Genomic DNA, 15,771 nt, shown 5'->3' on the forward strand with positions numbered 1-15,771 from the left:
GGGCCGCGCGGTCGGAAGATGCCAGAACGTTCCCGGGAAATTTTAGGCATCAGATTTGAGGAAGATCCATGGGTGTAATGTTAACTAACAAAGGAGATCACCTCTCAGTCTTCAGCTCTTTCCTCCCATCTCTGTTTTGGACAGTGACCCCCCTGACCCAACGATTTCTGGACTCAACCTCCCCTCCCAACCAGCCCCAGCCCCTCCCCACACTGCACACCTGTGACACAGGTGTCCCTCATTCATTACATGTCTCCTAACCAGATGCCCAGAAAACATTTTAGACCTCGGTCCCCACCCCGCTACTTCCTTTCGCCTCAGTTCTGGCAGGACTCCCAGCCCTTCTTTCCAGTCACATCCTGTTTGCAGTTCCCCCAGAACCAGGCTCCGCTTCCCTCTGGGGTTCTTTCCCTCCATTGGCAAATCCTCCTCCAGATCAAGCCTCAGGCCCTATGGCCTTTCCCCCAGGGCCTCTCTGTACATGGAACTTCCCTTTATAGGCCCCTCCCCCCCATACTTCTTTGTACTTGTCTCCTCCCACTAGGCCATGTGCTTAGGCATAGTGGTCTTTGTGCCCCAAGGTCTGGCCTAGTACTGGGTATGTAATAGGTGCTCAGTGAATGCCTGCAGGTGAGCAGCCTGAAGGCGGAGATGGCATCTTGTCTACCTTTGTATATTATATCTAGTACTAGAGGCCTGGTACACAAAAATTTGTGCACTTGGGGGGAAGTGGGGGGAGCCCTCAGCCAGGCCTACTCCCTTTTGCAGTCTGGGACCCCTCGGAGGATGTCCACTTGCCAGCGGGGAGCAGGCCTAAGCTGCAGTCGGACATCCTTAGCGCTGCTGAGGAGGCGGGAGAGGCTCCCACCGCCACCGCTATACTGGCAGCCGTCAGCCTGGCTTGTGGCTGAGCAGAGCTCCCCCTGTGGGAGCGCAGTGACCACCAGGGGGCAGCTCCTGCATTGAGCGTCTGCCCCCTGGTGGTCAGTGTGTGTCATAGTGACCAGTCATTCCCAGTCGTTCTGCTGTTAGGGTCAGTTTGCATATTACCCTTCTATTATATAGGATAGAGGCCTGGTGTATGGGTGAGGGCTGGCTGGTTTGCCCTGAAGGGTGTCCCGGATCAGGGTGGGGGTCCCGCTGGGGTGCCTGGCCAGCCTGGGTGAGGGGCTGATGGCTGTTTTCAGGCTGGCCATACCCCCTTTAGGGTTGGGGGATCCCCACTGGGGTGCCTGGCCAGTCTGGGTGAGGGGCTGAGGGCTGTTTTCAGGCTGGCCAAGCCCCCCAGCAACGGAAGCGCCAGCCTCTCCTTTTTTTCTTTTTATTCTGGGATTTACCTTCTACAATTGAAACTCTGTATCCTTCAGAGGAGCTCAGAGCCGGCCAGGGCGGGCAGGAGGGAAGCCTCCTGCTTGCTCCAGCTCTGTGGCCACAGCCAGCTAAAAGCAGGTATCTGGGGTTTACTTATCTTCTATAATTGAAACTTTGTTGCTTTGAGTGGAGCTCAGAGCCGGGCAGTGGCAGGAAGCTTGGCTTCCTCCATCATTGGGCAACCAAGCCTCCTGCTTGCTCCAGCTCCGTGGCTGCCGGCCACCATCTTGCCTGGGTTAATTTGCATATAGTCACTCTGATTGGCCGGTGGGTGTGGCTTAAGGCATAGTGAAGGTATGGTCAATTTGCATGTTTGTATTTTATTAGTGTAGATAATGGCTAGCAATTAATTGGCACTTAAATGCTTAATGAATTAGAACCAACATCGGTAAGAGGAAACTGAAGAGATTATAAAACAAAACCTGACTGCTTTAAATGACTGAAGCTGCTCTGACAAATTACATCAACTGCTATATTAATCATGGTGCTGAGACAGCAGACTTGCCTTTAAGGAACCATGAAGAGGAAGGCAATGACTTATTGAGTACTTACTACATGCGGGGTATTGTGCTAAGTGTTTTACATGCGTAATTTCAGATGTGCTAGAACAGCGGTTCTCAACCTGTGGGTCGCGACCCCTTTGGCAGTCAAACGACCCTTTCACAGGGGTCACCTAGGACCATCCTGCATATCCGATATTTACATTACGATTCATAACAGTAGCAACATTACAGTTATGAAGTAGCAACGAAAATAATTTTTTAAAAAAATATAATTCTTTATTGGTTTCAGAGAGGAAGGGAGAAGGAGAGATAGAAACATCAATGATGAGAGAGAATCATTGATTGGCTGCCTTCTGCACACCCCCACTGGGGATTGAGCCCGCAACCCAGGCATGTGCCCTTGGCTGGAATCGAACCTGGGACCCTTCAGTCCGCAGGCCGACGCTCTATCCACTGAGCCAAGCTGGCTAGGGCCGAAAATAATTTTATGGCTGGGTCACAACATGAGGAACTGTATTTAAAGGGCCAGAAGGTTGAGAACCACTGTGCTAGAAGTTTGGGGCTGGCAAATGTGACTTCTATCCATAGATAATAGAGTGTTTACTTGGGCCAATCCACCTGCTAGCCCTGAAAATAGACTTTTCCCCTACTTGGTGGCAGTCTTTCATATTATACTCCCTACATTGTGTGTGTGTGTTTAAGATTACAGTGTAACAAAGAACAGGCATAGCTTTTTTTTCTTTTTACTTTTTTTCTTTTTAGGAAAGGAGAGGGAGAGGGATAGAAACATCAATGATGAGAATCATTGATTGGCTGCCTCCTGCATGCTCCCTACTGGGGTTTGACACCACAGCCTGAGCATGTACCCTGACTGGGAATTGAACCGTGATCTCCTGGTTCATGGGTCGACACTCAACCACTGAGTGACACCAGCCGGGAAACAGGTATAGCTTTTTGAAAATGTAATGGACTGCTTAGGAAGAAGTTTCTTCACTGCCAGGAATGTTCAAACACAGGCTGGGCTGATTTCTGGGTGGGATCTAAGTTTCTTTTTCCTGCCAAGGAGGAGAGAATGTAGTGATGGTTCAAAGACAGGATCAGCAAGCTGGTGTATTCTAGGAGGCAGAGATAGAGGGTTTCAGTTCAAGAATCCGTAGTTTATCCCACTGCGAAGAATGCATCCAGGCAGCTCCTATATTTCTCCTTCCAACCCCTCAGGTCTTTGAGGAAGACTCTTCTTCAGGGTCACTGCCTCTTCGTGTTGCTCTCTATGTACGACTCCAGCAAGAAGATAGTTTCATCCACCTGGATCTCGCTGGCGTCCAGCCTGAGTGAAAAGTGAGAGCATTTGCCCAGACTGAACACTTACTAGCATAGTGATAGGCTGGGTGCGGTGTGGCCATGCAGAATTGCTTGGTTACCCTTGAGATTAATGGGTAGAAAGCAGGAAACCAATAGATCATTCTCCCATTTACTGAGCATCTCTTAAATGCCAGGCACTGTGGAACTTGCTGAGGATTCAAAAGATACAGCCTCTCCTGGGAGAAGTTAAAGTCTAACTTATAACCAGGAGAAAGAATAGCACATGTAAAGGCATAGAAGGTTCCAGTGTGTTTTAAAATAGAAGCTGAAAGTGGCTGCGGCTAAACTGAGTAGTGATTAGGCATGGAAGGGAACTTCCTCAACATGATTGAAGCCATCTATGAAAACCCCACGGCTAACATCATCCTTAATGGTGCAAGACTGAAAGCTTTCTCCTTAAGATCGGGAACAAGACAAGGATGTCTGCTTTTCACTTCCACTCAACCTTTTACTGGAGGTTCTAGCCAGGCAATTAGGTAAGAAAAAGAAATACAAGGCATTCAGATTGGCATGATCCTAAACATAGAAAAATCTCAAAGGATCTGCAAAAAAACTAAAGAGTCAACAAACAAAACTTTAAAAGTTGCAGGATATAAAATCAAAACACAAAAGTTAGTTTTAGCACTGGCTGGTGTAGCTCAGTTGGAGCATCATCTCATATACCAGAGGTGGCAGGTTTGAGTCCTGGTCAGGGTGCATGTGGGAGGCAACCAGTTGCTATGTCTCTCTCATCTTGGGGACCAAGACGGAAGGCCAGATTTGAAACACATGAACTGAAGTAAAATCAACAACTTTGGTGAACAAGGTGTGTGGTGAGGGAGGAGAAGCTGAGGATGTCTTCAGAGTTCAGTGTGGGGAAACAGGTGGATTAAATTCTGTTAGGTGAGTTCAGGGTTGTTTGTGTCAACGTGGAGAGGTGGGTAGCCTGGAAGGTATTTGAAACGGAGGCTTGACGTGTAGGATGCTTACTTGTTGACGTTCCGTTTGAGAGTCTCTATCTGCTGGCGTTCAGGGGCTGTGATCATCTCCTCTATTTCCTGTAGCTGGGCCTCCTCCGCACCTGTAGCCTGCATGGAGGCGATGATGGCTTCCACCCTCTGAGACTTTTCTAGGAGCCGCCTGTCAAATAAACACAACTCCAAACTGGTCCCCTAGATGTGGAGATTTTTACCCATTAGCCCTGGGGTATAATACGCTCTTTACCAGGTTCCTGGTCAAAATGGATAATGTCACCTTTTAAGGATGTTTTCTACAAACTTAGAAATGTGACTTCACTCCCGGAACTCTTATTGCCTCTCATTTGCACTTTATGTTTGGTGCCAGTTTGTACATTTCTCATGAATATAATCTACAAAATTATTTCACTGGGAGTATATTAGAAGAGTGTAGACTAATGCATGATTTATGCCAACCTAACCCAACAATTCAATGCAACCAGACTGGTTACTATCTCTATTGGTTTCCATTTCTATAGGAAATTTCCCCTCAAGCCTTCATGGACCTTTCAGTCCGCAGGCCGATGCTCTATCCACTGAGCCAAACCGGTTTCGGCTGGTTTCCATTTCTATAGGAAATTTCCCCTCAAGCCTTTGACCTTGAAAAAATGCAATTACTAAACTAAATTGCTACTCACTTGTTCTCCTTGGTTTCAAATTGCCTCCTTTCTATCAAGTTGGCTATGCTCTGAGGAGAGAGAAGACAAAAAACGCACACAGTTCTATTTCAGTAGCTCAGGTAAAAAGGATAAAGGGGGCGTGAGGTAAGACTGGTCTCTGTGGAGGGAATGGAAGAAGGTCCAGGAGTTACCTTGTAGCACCTGTGCAGCAGCATGCGGGCAGCTGACAGGATGTTCACAGTGTACAAATAGAAGGTCCTGGAAGGGGCGTGGTCTGGCGTTTTGGGAATTTCCTACTTGTCCACAGAAGGAAAAATGAGAGGAATTATACTGTTCAGAGCTGCAAAGTAAACGTGTCCCGTCTGAAGCCACTCTCCCTTCTCTCTTTCACTTACACTTTCCCCTTCCCCAGTCATTCACATCTGTGGTTACGGCATGCTCAGCCTCAAGGAGAATTGAGCTGCCCTGTTTTTTCCATTTGAACATCCTGAGTGGAGCTGAGAAGGCAACTAACATTTGTTGAGCAACTCTTGTGTGCCAGGTAGACTGTGTTTGATCTTTACTATCAACCGCATTATTTTCGTACCATCCACCACCATTTTATAGATGGGAAAAATTATGGTGGGTAATTTGCTTAACGTAACTAGGTAAGAGGAAGAGCTGTGATTCAGATTCCAAAATCCAGTCTATTTCCTTACAGGGTCTACTGCCTGGCTTTGCACATAGTGGAACTCACTAGGTGTTGATAAATGTATTCTATAATAAAAGTAAAGTTCAGCCGAAACCGGTTTGGCTCAGTGGATAGAGCGTCGGCCTGCGGACTGAGGGGTCCCAGGTTCGATTCCGGTCAAGGGCATGTACCTGGGTTGCGGGCACATCCCCAGTGGGAGATGTGCAGGAGGCAGCTGATCGATGTTTCTCTCTCATCGATGTTTCTAACTCTCTATCTCTCTCCCTTCCCCTCTGTAAAAAATCAAAAAAATATTAAAAAAAAAAAAGATAGCGTCTTAAAAAAAAAAAAAAAGTAAAGTTCAAGGAAAGGACAAATCACAGGGATGAGGCACTAAAGAAAAAGGGAGGAGTGACTTCTTGCTGTGCCTTTTTTTTTTTTTACTAGACCAGTTAAAGCTCCACAAATACCTTTCCAATGCTGGCTATGCCTTCATTAACCTTTTCTTTCTTCCTGTCTCAGAGCTGGATAAGAGTTTGCTTGGGGCTCAGGATGCAGGCCTCAGGAGTTTCTCTCACGCTCGGCCAGCTCTGTTGTTGATGACTATTACCCATTGCTTACCTGAAGCAACATGAAATTTTCTGAGAGCATCTTATAAAGCATATCCTTCGCCTCCTTTGCTGGAATCATTGCAAAGTCTTCTACCTGCTTCTGCTCCAGGTGTTTCTTTTGCAAAACTAGACGAAATATTCTGGCACAGCGAGACCCAAATCTGGAAAGGAATGAAGACAGTAAACAGCAGGCTTATCTCCTAGTCACACACGGTGGTGGCTGTTCCCATGTGTGGAGCCAGGACCAGCGAGGGACAGCAATCAGCGAACTCTTTCACAGCTCCACAGACGGACTGAGGACGGTGCTGCTAACCACAAGGCAGTCACTGACTGCTGACACACCAGAGGGCCTCACTTCCCGCCCTGGTAAGTGAAAGCTTTAGGGAGGCTGGTCCAATGGCACTGGGAATTCAGCAGGAGGATATTTAGGATAAAGAGCAGTAGTAGATGGGATCCACAGCAATCAGTGGAAAAATGGGGCAGGTAGCCCTAGCCGATTTGGCTCAGTGGATAGAGCGTCGGCCTCGGACTGAAAGGTCCCAGGTTCGATTCTGGCCAAGGGCACATGCCTGGGTTGCAGGCTCGATTCCCAGTGGGGGGTGTGCGGGAGGTGGCCAATCGGTGATTCTCTCTCATCATTGATGTTTCTATCTCTATCCCTCTCCCTTCCTCTCTGAAATCAATAAAAAAATAAAAATGGGGCAGGTATGCCTATGTTGGTTGCTTACATAATGATCAAATTACTTGTTTAAATCGGGCATGGAAAGGAAGTGTCTGACCCCCCACCCCTATCATGGTGACCCCCTTACCTCTCCTGTACAACCGACTCCAGAGTGGCTGTGGCTAGGGATCCGAGAACCTTATGTAGGTCTTTATGTAGGATTAAGGTCACTCAATCATGCTTTGGCCTGGTCATTGTGATATTAGTTTAATTCCTAAGTCTCTAATTTAAAATTTAAATGTTATTTGTTTTTTACATTGATCACATTTAGGATAAATAAGTATTTCAAAACTTTAAGTATGGTGTTTAAGTCAGGATTTAGCTTAACTAAAATTTGGTTAATTAAAAGTCCTTTTTGCCTTGGATGGTGTTCTCAGTGGTTAGAGCATCAGTCCACACACCAAAGGGTCACAGGTTCAATTCTGACAAGGGCATGTATCTGGGTTGCAGGTTTATCCCTGGCCCCAGTTGGGGCATATGTGGGAGTCAACCAATTGATGTGTCTTTCTCATATCGATGTATCTCTCTCTCTTTCTCTCTCTCCGCCTCTCTCCCTTCCACTCTCTCTAAAAACAATCAATGGGGAAAATATCCTTGGGTGATGATTAACAAAAACAAACAAAAAGTCCTTTTTACTTCTTTATCATCAATGTATTAGTTAAATTTTCTCTTATTTAGTATACTAAATTTTATCGCATCTTTTGTCATAAGTCGCCACTGTCATAGTCCGGCTGCCGGACTGTACAGAAATAACTGGTAAGGATACTGATGACATACATTCCTCCACCACTGTCGCCAGACTTTCCAACAAACTCTAGCTGTTAAAAAAAAAAAAGAGAGAGAGACTGTTAACTGACTGGACAATCCAGTGATTCTGTTTCCAAAGGAGCAAATCTAGCCAAGAGTCTATAGAAGGCAAGCCTCCTATTAGATGATGGTAGAGAAATTGTCTGAGTTGGTTAGATAGAGAATGAGGCTATAGGAGAATGATACCAGGTATCATTGGCAGAAATAAATCATAAACATAGCAGAAAAAAGAAACATTAAAAAATCAGACTTACTGGATCATCTGCCAGCAGAGTGAGATACTGATCAAGAACTTGCTTAGAGATGTTGTAGCCAGTAGGTAGGGATCTGAAGATCTATGGTGCAAAAGGAGACAGTGAAAATGGGTTTGGGAACTTAGAATTGCTGACATTACTAAAGTAAATATGTTTTAATTTTAGATATCACAGTATAAAAATGTCCAAAAATATAGCAGCAATGTTTGTAAGAGTAAAAATCTAGAAATAATCCAAATGTCCAATAATAAGGGATTGATTAAAATAAAGTACAGCATAGCCATTATAAAAAATAAGACAGATCTATAACTGACATGAAAAGGTTTATATTATATTGGCATATGAAAAATGCAAGTTTATAACATGTACACATACCTATATATATGTTGGATGATACATAAAAATAATTTGAATAAAGATACATACCAAACTATTAACAAGGATGCTTGGGATTGGGATTATGCAAAACTATAATAGTTTGGGGAACTACAACTTTTTAAAAATTATACATTTCTATTCTGTTTGAATATAGGTCATGTAATTACTTTGTCATTAGAAAAAAACATTTAATTTTTTAAAAGAATATTTTTATTGATTCCAGATAGGAAGGGAGAGGAGAGAGAGATAGAAACATCAATGATGAGAGAGAATCATCCATCAGCTGCCTCCTGCACAACTTCTACTAGGGATCGAGCCCAAAACCTGGGAATGTGCACTGACTGGGAATCAAACCGTGACCTCCTGGTTCATGGGTTGATGCTCAACCACTGAGCTACAATAGCTGGACATGTATTTAATTTTTTGTTATATAAGTTAAAAAATTTAAATATAAATAAAAGTTTAGTAAGTATTTTTTTGTATGAATAAATATAATTAGGAAAGGAATAGAATATAAATAAACATATTGGATATTTTAAATATTAATATTTTAAGAAACAGATATAAATAAGTTTAAAATATACAAAATATATTGAAAAAAAACAAATAAGGGGCTATATAATGTCCTGAGCACCAAGGCTCTCAGATTGCAATAGTGCATTCTTAGAATAGGAATAGCTTGTACTTTGACTAAGAGAATAGTTTAGATTTTTAAAGGCTTGATCCAAAGAGACCGAATATTTTAATACCTATCACCTGAAGATAATTCCTGTCCCACCTCAAACAACAAAGACTCTTTCAAGGCTCAAACCTCATCAACCTAATTCCAGGCTGTATGTATAATAATCTATAATAATCAAAGCGTAATATGCTAATTAGACCAGACGTCCTTCCGGACGGCAGTTGGGGGAAGGCAGGCCTACTCTTGCACGATTTTCGTGCATCGGGCCTCTAGTTATGTTATAGTATCCAAGAGCCTGTCAGAAAAGTAGTATAACATGAAACTCACCTCATTGGAAGACAATGGCTGGGTGAAGGGGGCACTAGAGGGAGTGGTAATCTCACTCATTCGAAGCATGGTTCTTACGATCTCGCTGCTGGTCTGGAATTGAAAAGTGAACTGGAATTCAGAATTCATTCTGCTGTGCTGGCTCTGGCTAAATGTCAATGGCCACATCTGGCAAATAAGATTGTCCCTGATGGCCACTGTCCCACCCCCTCAGATATCACCTGGTCCATCCTGTTTGCCACTGCGCTGACAATGGCTTGGTCTCGGAAGTGCTGGTGGAATCTGTCAAGGTTGGCCTGCCAATAAATGCCATCATCTGGAATGGGCTGAGGAGGAGAAAAGGATTAGCAAGAAGCATCTACATGCAGTGAAGAGTTTTCTGGTGAGGAGCTTAAATGGAACTGGCCATCACTTCTTTTCCTTTACAGTAGCAACAAATTGGTTGCTGAGAAATCATCCAGTCATGTGGACCAGTGCCTTAATAAATTCACAGTCTCACTTCAAACAGATTCTCAACCAACCTCCAATCTTTTTCTCTCTGTACATTTTAACTCCTCTCCAGTCTCCTCAAATCTCACTTACCCCACCCTTATCACTCTCAGCAGATGACCTTGCCTCTTATTTTGAGAAAACAAAAGCCATTAGGCCAGAACTCATCCAACTTTGTGCACACACCCCCACATTTATTTTTTAAAAAAATTCCACTTATATCACAGTGGAAAACATGTTCCCCCCTTTTACCCAAGCTTAATGCCCACACTGAATGTGAGATCTTACCCTCCCTGCATTCTCAGGGATCCAGCTCAGTTTAACCTCCTAAATCTTCAGCCTCTTTCTTTACTGTCTTTTCCCCATCAACCTTCACCTTGTCCAAATCTCATCTACTCTAAAGTAACTCTTCTTCAACACTATGACTTTTCTCCTTTTTATTTTTGTTAGTCAAGGTTCTCAAAGATTTGACCATCCCAGCTGTATCTCTGTCCACAGAGGTACTCAACCCATCTCCACCACTGCACTGAAATGCCAAGGCCCCTGAGGACCTCCTTGTTGCTAAATTCAAAGAATACTTTCCAATTCTGATCTTCTTTGTTCTTTCTGAAGCATATGACAAGGTGGGACTTTTTTCCTTCTTAATTTTATGTGACCCCCTTGGATTTTATGACACTATTTTTTAAAAAAATAATTTATTTTTATTGATTTCAGAGAGAAAGGGAGAGGGAGAGAGAGACAGAAACATCAATGATGAGAGAGAATCATCGATCAGCTGCCTCTTCCATGCCCCCCCACTACCTGGGCATGTGCCCTGACCTATTAAAAAAAGGTAACTACATGAAGATCTGTGGGAAAAGCATTTGAAGCAGAAGGAATACTAAAGGCAAAAGCCTGAAGATTGAAAGAGTTTGACATTTTGAGGAGTGGGAAGAAAGAAGCTGGAACACAGTGAACACGAGGAAGAGTGGAAAGAGCTGAGGGTGGACAGCCCGGTCTCTAGCAGGTCTTGTAACCACCCTGCTCATATAAGGCTTAATAACCCATAGTCAAGACTTGGATTTCTTCTAAGAGTAACGGGAAGCTATTAAAGGAGTCTAAATCAGTGTTATGTTGGGATTAAAAAAAACTTAGAAAGTTAAATAGGTAAGAATGCAGGTAGAGTGACCATTTAGGAGAGTGCTGGCAAAGCGTTGACTCGAGATGTAATGGTTTGGACTAGGATGATAGCACTTGGAAATGGTGAGAAACAGCTGGAGTTTAGGTAATTTTGGAAATTGGGCTGACATTTTTTACTGGGAGATCAGACGGTTCCTAGGATTTTGGCCTAAGCAAGTGGTGGTGACCTAGAGGTGGCTGGCCAGGTCCTTTACTACGATGAGGAAAACTGAGAGAACAGATATTTGGGTGGGAGAAAACAATTATTGCGTTTTGGCCATACTAAATTTGAGATACTCATTAGACATCTTTATAGAGATGCTGAGAAGGCATTTGAAGATAAAAGCTCAGGCTTACAAATACCTTTCTAGACTCATTTCTCACCACTGGTTCCCATGGATCGCTGTGTTCCAGCTATACTGAATAACCACCTTTTTCTAGGTCCTTTTTTTGCATAAGCTGTTACCTCTGTCCAATGAATGAAGTAAAAGCCTCAGAAGGGAATTCACTCTTTGTTATTCTCTTGCTGACCAATATTTAATGCAGCTCTAATCCTACTAGTTAACCCAGGAACCTTTAAAGTCTCTTGGGGCTTATCTTAGTGCTCTCTCTGGCCTGCCTCAGGGTGAGGACTCCTGGTCACAAAGCCCCATTACCTCTTTATTATCTGTGCTATGTTTTAGTCTCTTGGCCTTGGGCTCCCCAGTGGCATCATCCTCAGACGATCTCCTCCTTTTACCTTTCCCTGCCAAGTAAAAACAGTTAGAACAGTTAGGCTACATCTCATGACAGGACATGAGCAAACACGAGAGCAGGTGTCTCCCTATCCCTGGTTTGTCTGTAGCTGCCGCTAGGTTAGAGTTGCTCAGAAGATGGAGCAGCTACAAGAAACAGGTAAATGATGAAGTTATCGGAAATTCAACGTTAACACAGAAATTCATAATCTTAATCCCTCAAACTGCACCTGCTCTAATGTTTCCTTTCACAGTGAATGGCACCATCATCCTCCCACGTGTGCGCATCAGACACACAGACGTCATTTTTTTTGTTTTAAAAAATATATTTTATTGATTTTTTACAGAGAGGAAGGGAGAGGAATAGAGAGTCAGAAACATCGGATCAGCTGCCTCCTGCACACTCCACACTGGGTATGTGCCCGCAACCAAGGTACATGCCCATGACTGGAATCGAAGAACCGGGCCTTGAGTCTGCAGGCTGACGCTCTATCCACTGAGCCAAACCGGTTAGGGCTAGATGTCATTCTTGATACTTGTCTACTTCACCACTTCTATATATTTTTCACTGGTTTGTCTACATTTATTTATTTATTTTTAATGTATTTATTGATTGATTGATTTCAGAGAGGAAGGGAGAGGGAGATAGATAGAAACATCAATGATGAGAGAGAATCATTGATTGTCTGCCTCCTGCATGTTCCACACTGGGGATCGAGCCTGCAACCCAGGCATATATGCCTTGACTTGGAATCAAACTGTGACCTCCTGGCTCATAGGTTGACGCTCAACCACTGAGCTACGTCTTCCGGGCTGTCTGCACTTACTTTTGCCCCATCCTTTCTGTGCACAGAAAAATCTTTTAAAATGCAAATTAGGTTATGTCACTTTGCGGCTTAAAATCCTTCAGTGGTTTTTCTTTGTTCTTTATCTTAAGGGTCTTGCGTGATCTAGCCCTTGGCTATCTCCCTAACCTTATTCTCATGGCTCTCTTTCCTTTGCACACCGTGCTTTAACTAACTGACCTTTGTTCACTTTCTCAAATACCCTATTTTTTTCTCTCACTACGTACCTTTGCCAAAAATGCTTATCCTCTGTACCCCTTCATACCTTACCTCACCGGTTGGCTACTACTTCTGCTCCAAATCTTAGCTCAAATGCCACTTTCTCAAAGAAGCAAGGGCTCCAAACTCCCAGGTAACTCCAGTCTCGTTATATATTTTCAAAATACCTTACACTTTTCCTTCACAGTACTTACCACAGTTTGTTATTTAATTAATGTAAGTCTCTTGTACTAGCCTTAAGCCCCCCAAAAGGCAGAGACCATAATGTTTTTTTATATTTTATACCACAATATCTGGCACAGAGTAAATACTTGCTAACTGCTCCAATTCATTCATTCATTCACTTAACAGTCACTGAGGAAGAATCCACAATTAGGGCAAATCACAGTTCCAGTGGTCAAAATTCCTTACCTATCAAGCTCAGTTTAGGAACCAGGTACATGTCATTTTCATTGATGACAAGAGTGGGGGCAGGCTGCGGTGGCCCAGGCTCTGAATTCTCAGTGGGAGACACCAACGGGCAACGCTGCACAAAGTGCGTGTCTGCTAGTCGCACAAATGTGCTCGACACCTCAGCATAGTCCATGGTCTTGCCATCTGTGCCACAGGAGAAGAGAGGCAGGTGAGACGGCTGAGATAGCTGAGGGTCTGCTCCTGCAGGCAGCCAATCTGTGCTTTTGCTAACAGCTGTTGCTACAGTACTGACCTTCCATGGTTTCTGTCAGCCGGTCTGCCACTCTCTTCACGAGAGCGGACATTGTCATCTTGCCGTTCAACAGCAGCTCCTCCACAATCAGCTCGCCAGTGTCACTGTACAGTGTCTTGGCGGTATAGATGTAACGGGGGTACCTGAGCATGCGCAGCACCCTGCTGCACTGGGCTTCATACTCCACCGTGCCACGTTTGTGCACTTGGTATGTCACCAGGTTATGCTGGATGAGGACACACAGGGCCTTTTTCACCTGGATAAGACCCAAAAGAAAGAGGAAAGATCCGAAGACACAGCTCTTTATTGCTCGCAACTTTTGCCCAACAGTTTACTAAGCCATCAGGAGATGGCTGGGTAAGAATCTCTGTGCTGCCTTCCTCCTCCCACTGGAACAGCTAATAAGAGTCACACATAAATGGAAGAAATCAGGAAGATTCCTTGCTAGGACGCTCCTATTTTTCTCTGATCTTTATTTTTCAAAGTACAATTTACTTCCCTTCTGTTATTCTCATCCCTTAAGGGCAGTACTGAGATTCACAGACTCATTGTGAATAAAGGAAGGATGGCAAAGGGAGAGCAAAGATTTGCCTAAGAAGCAACAGGAGCCAGGAACACTTTGAGAAGCAGACCTCAGGGCCTCTGTCTCATTCTCTTTCCCCACAAAGAACACCGTGCTGATCCGAGCAGGCTCTCTCTCTGTCCATTAAGTGGGGGTGGGGAGTAACAATATTCAAAGGTAAGTAGAAGAAATTAATGAAAATAAAAGCAAATTGGTATCCTCCAAACATACCTGATCCGGCGATGTTCTTGTGTCATGGGCAATCACTCTTAGTGGCTGGCTGCCTGTTCTGATTAGGTGGACTCCAATTTTTTCCACGATCTCTCCAAAATGCTCTTGCAGCAACAAAGAACACAGTTTAATTTCTGCTTGAGTCATTGTACTAAGGAGTTTCAGAGCTAGAATAGAGAATAAAAAAACACTGCATGCGGGAGAGGTTTTCTTTTATGTTGGGTGTAGACTGCTGAGTATAAATTTAAGTAATTTGTGGAGGGTGATTTGACATTATATATCAAAAGCCTTAAAATCTTGCCTATCTTCCACCCAATAATTTCATTTTGGATACTCTCTTCCAAGGAAATAATAAAAAGATGTTACTGTAGTTCTCTTTAGAATACTAACATACTGGAAACAATGTAATGTCTAACAGTGAGGAGTTACTTCAATAAATTATGGTAAACCCATACAATGGAATGTTACTCCAACACTTCTGTATATGTATTACGATAGAAAATTGTTCACTAAGTAAAAGGAGCAGGCTACAAAGCAAAATGTGGAGGGAGATTTAATCAAGAAAAAAATGTGTGAATAGAAAGAAAAAACTGGACTATACATCACATTGAACTTTTTAAAAAATGTTTAAAATTTTTTTTATTGATTTTAGAGAGGAAGGTAGAGGGAGAGAGAGAAACATTTATCTTTATGGGATTGTGTGTGATTCTAATTTTCTTTAAAGATTGGATGTAGATGGTTTTACAGTGTCACAGGCCTTCGATTCTACACTTGATTGTTTGGAAGAATTAAGGCCACTTCACAGCCTATTGGGAGTGAACAGGCAGTATCATTCCCAGTCCACACAGGAAATGACAATTTAGAAAAAGAAATTAAGAGGTAAATGAAAGCTTTGCAACAGTGTGTTTCCAATGGGAGATGATGTACGTTGTTTGCAGGGCAGTATTTAACTCGGAAATTACTATTCTTGACAAGTAGACACAATATATAGTTGACTATATAACTGCTTCCTTTTTAGAAAAATCACAAGTGCTACCAAACATTGCTTCATTCCTCAGAAGCCAAGTCTTTGCCTCTCAGCTTCAGTACCCGCGTCCACACGTCTCTAGGGAAACATCCCCAGACCCTCTGCCATCCCCGGAAAGGGCTTCCAAGGAGCTTGGTCCTGGCTCTTCATTCCTGCACGCAGGGTCCCAGTTCGGGACCGGGTTCCTTGGTCCGGTTCAGACAGCGTTTTCACTAACCTCTGCGTCACCGCAATCTAACGCCCAGTTTCCCTCGGCTCCGTGCGGCTCCCGCTGCCGCCCAGGCAGAGGCACAGCCCTCGGCCCTGCCTGGCCAGACGCACAACCAGGAGGACCCGGAAATGGGGACAACGTTGGCCACTCTACCCCAGAGTCTCGGTGGTTCCGGGGACGCTCTTTCTTTCGTCTCGTTAGGAGTTTGGAGGACCGGCGAGGGGCCGCGGGGGAGGTGCCGGCGGACTTTCCTTCCGGCGCCTGTGACGCTGGGGGCGGGGCCTGGGT

At 44.1% G+C, this 15,771-nt stretch overlaps 1 protein-coding gene across 3 annotated transcripts; it reads right to left on the reverse strand.

The window, feature by feature from the left end:
- Positions 1-2,764: 2,764 nt before the first annotated feature.
- On the reverse strand, positions 2,765-15,624 carry POLR3C (polymerase (RNA) III (DNA directed) polypeptide C (62kD)). Of its 3 annotated transcripts, XM_005884955.2 has the most exons (15): positions 15,490-15,624; positions 14,246-14,412; positions 13,453-13,708; positions 13,158-13,343; positions 11,605-11,693; positions 9,523-9,627; positions 9,302-9,394; positions 7,915-7,995; positions 7,620-7,671; positions 6,942-7,002; positions 6,143-6,293; positions 5,043-5,144; positions 4,870-4,919; positions 4,206-4,355; positions 3,036-3,201 (listed from the first exon to the last, which is right to left on the reverse strand). In XM_005884955.2, the coding sequence occupies exons 2-15, from the start codon at positions 14,390-14,392 to the stop codon at positions 3,120-3,122; spliced, it is 1,605 nt and encodes a 534-aa protein (XP_005885017.1). In that variant the 5' UTR covers positions 14,393-14,412; positions 15,490-15,624; the 3' UTR covers positions 3,036-3,119. The 3 variants fall into 3 exon arrangements, with proteins under 3 accessions (XP_005885018.1, XP_005885017.1, XP_014387820.1); XM_005884956.2 differs by lacking the exon at positions 5,043-5,144 and having other exon boundaries at positions 2,765-3,201; XM_014532334.1 differs by lacking the exon at positions 3,036-3,201 and having other exon boundaries at positions 4,264-4,387.
- Between the last annotated feature and the right edge of the window lie 147 nt (positions 15,625-15,771).

This window comes from Myotis brandtii, unplaced genomic scaffold (assembly GCF_000412655.1).
Source record: "Myotis brandtii unplaced genomic scaffold, ASM41265v1 scaffold882, whole genome shotgun sequence".
NCBI classification, from domain to species: domain Eukaryota; kingdom Metazoa; phylum Chordata; class Mammalia; order Chiroptera; family Vespertilionidae; genus Myotis; species Myotis brandtii.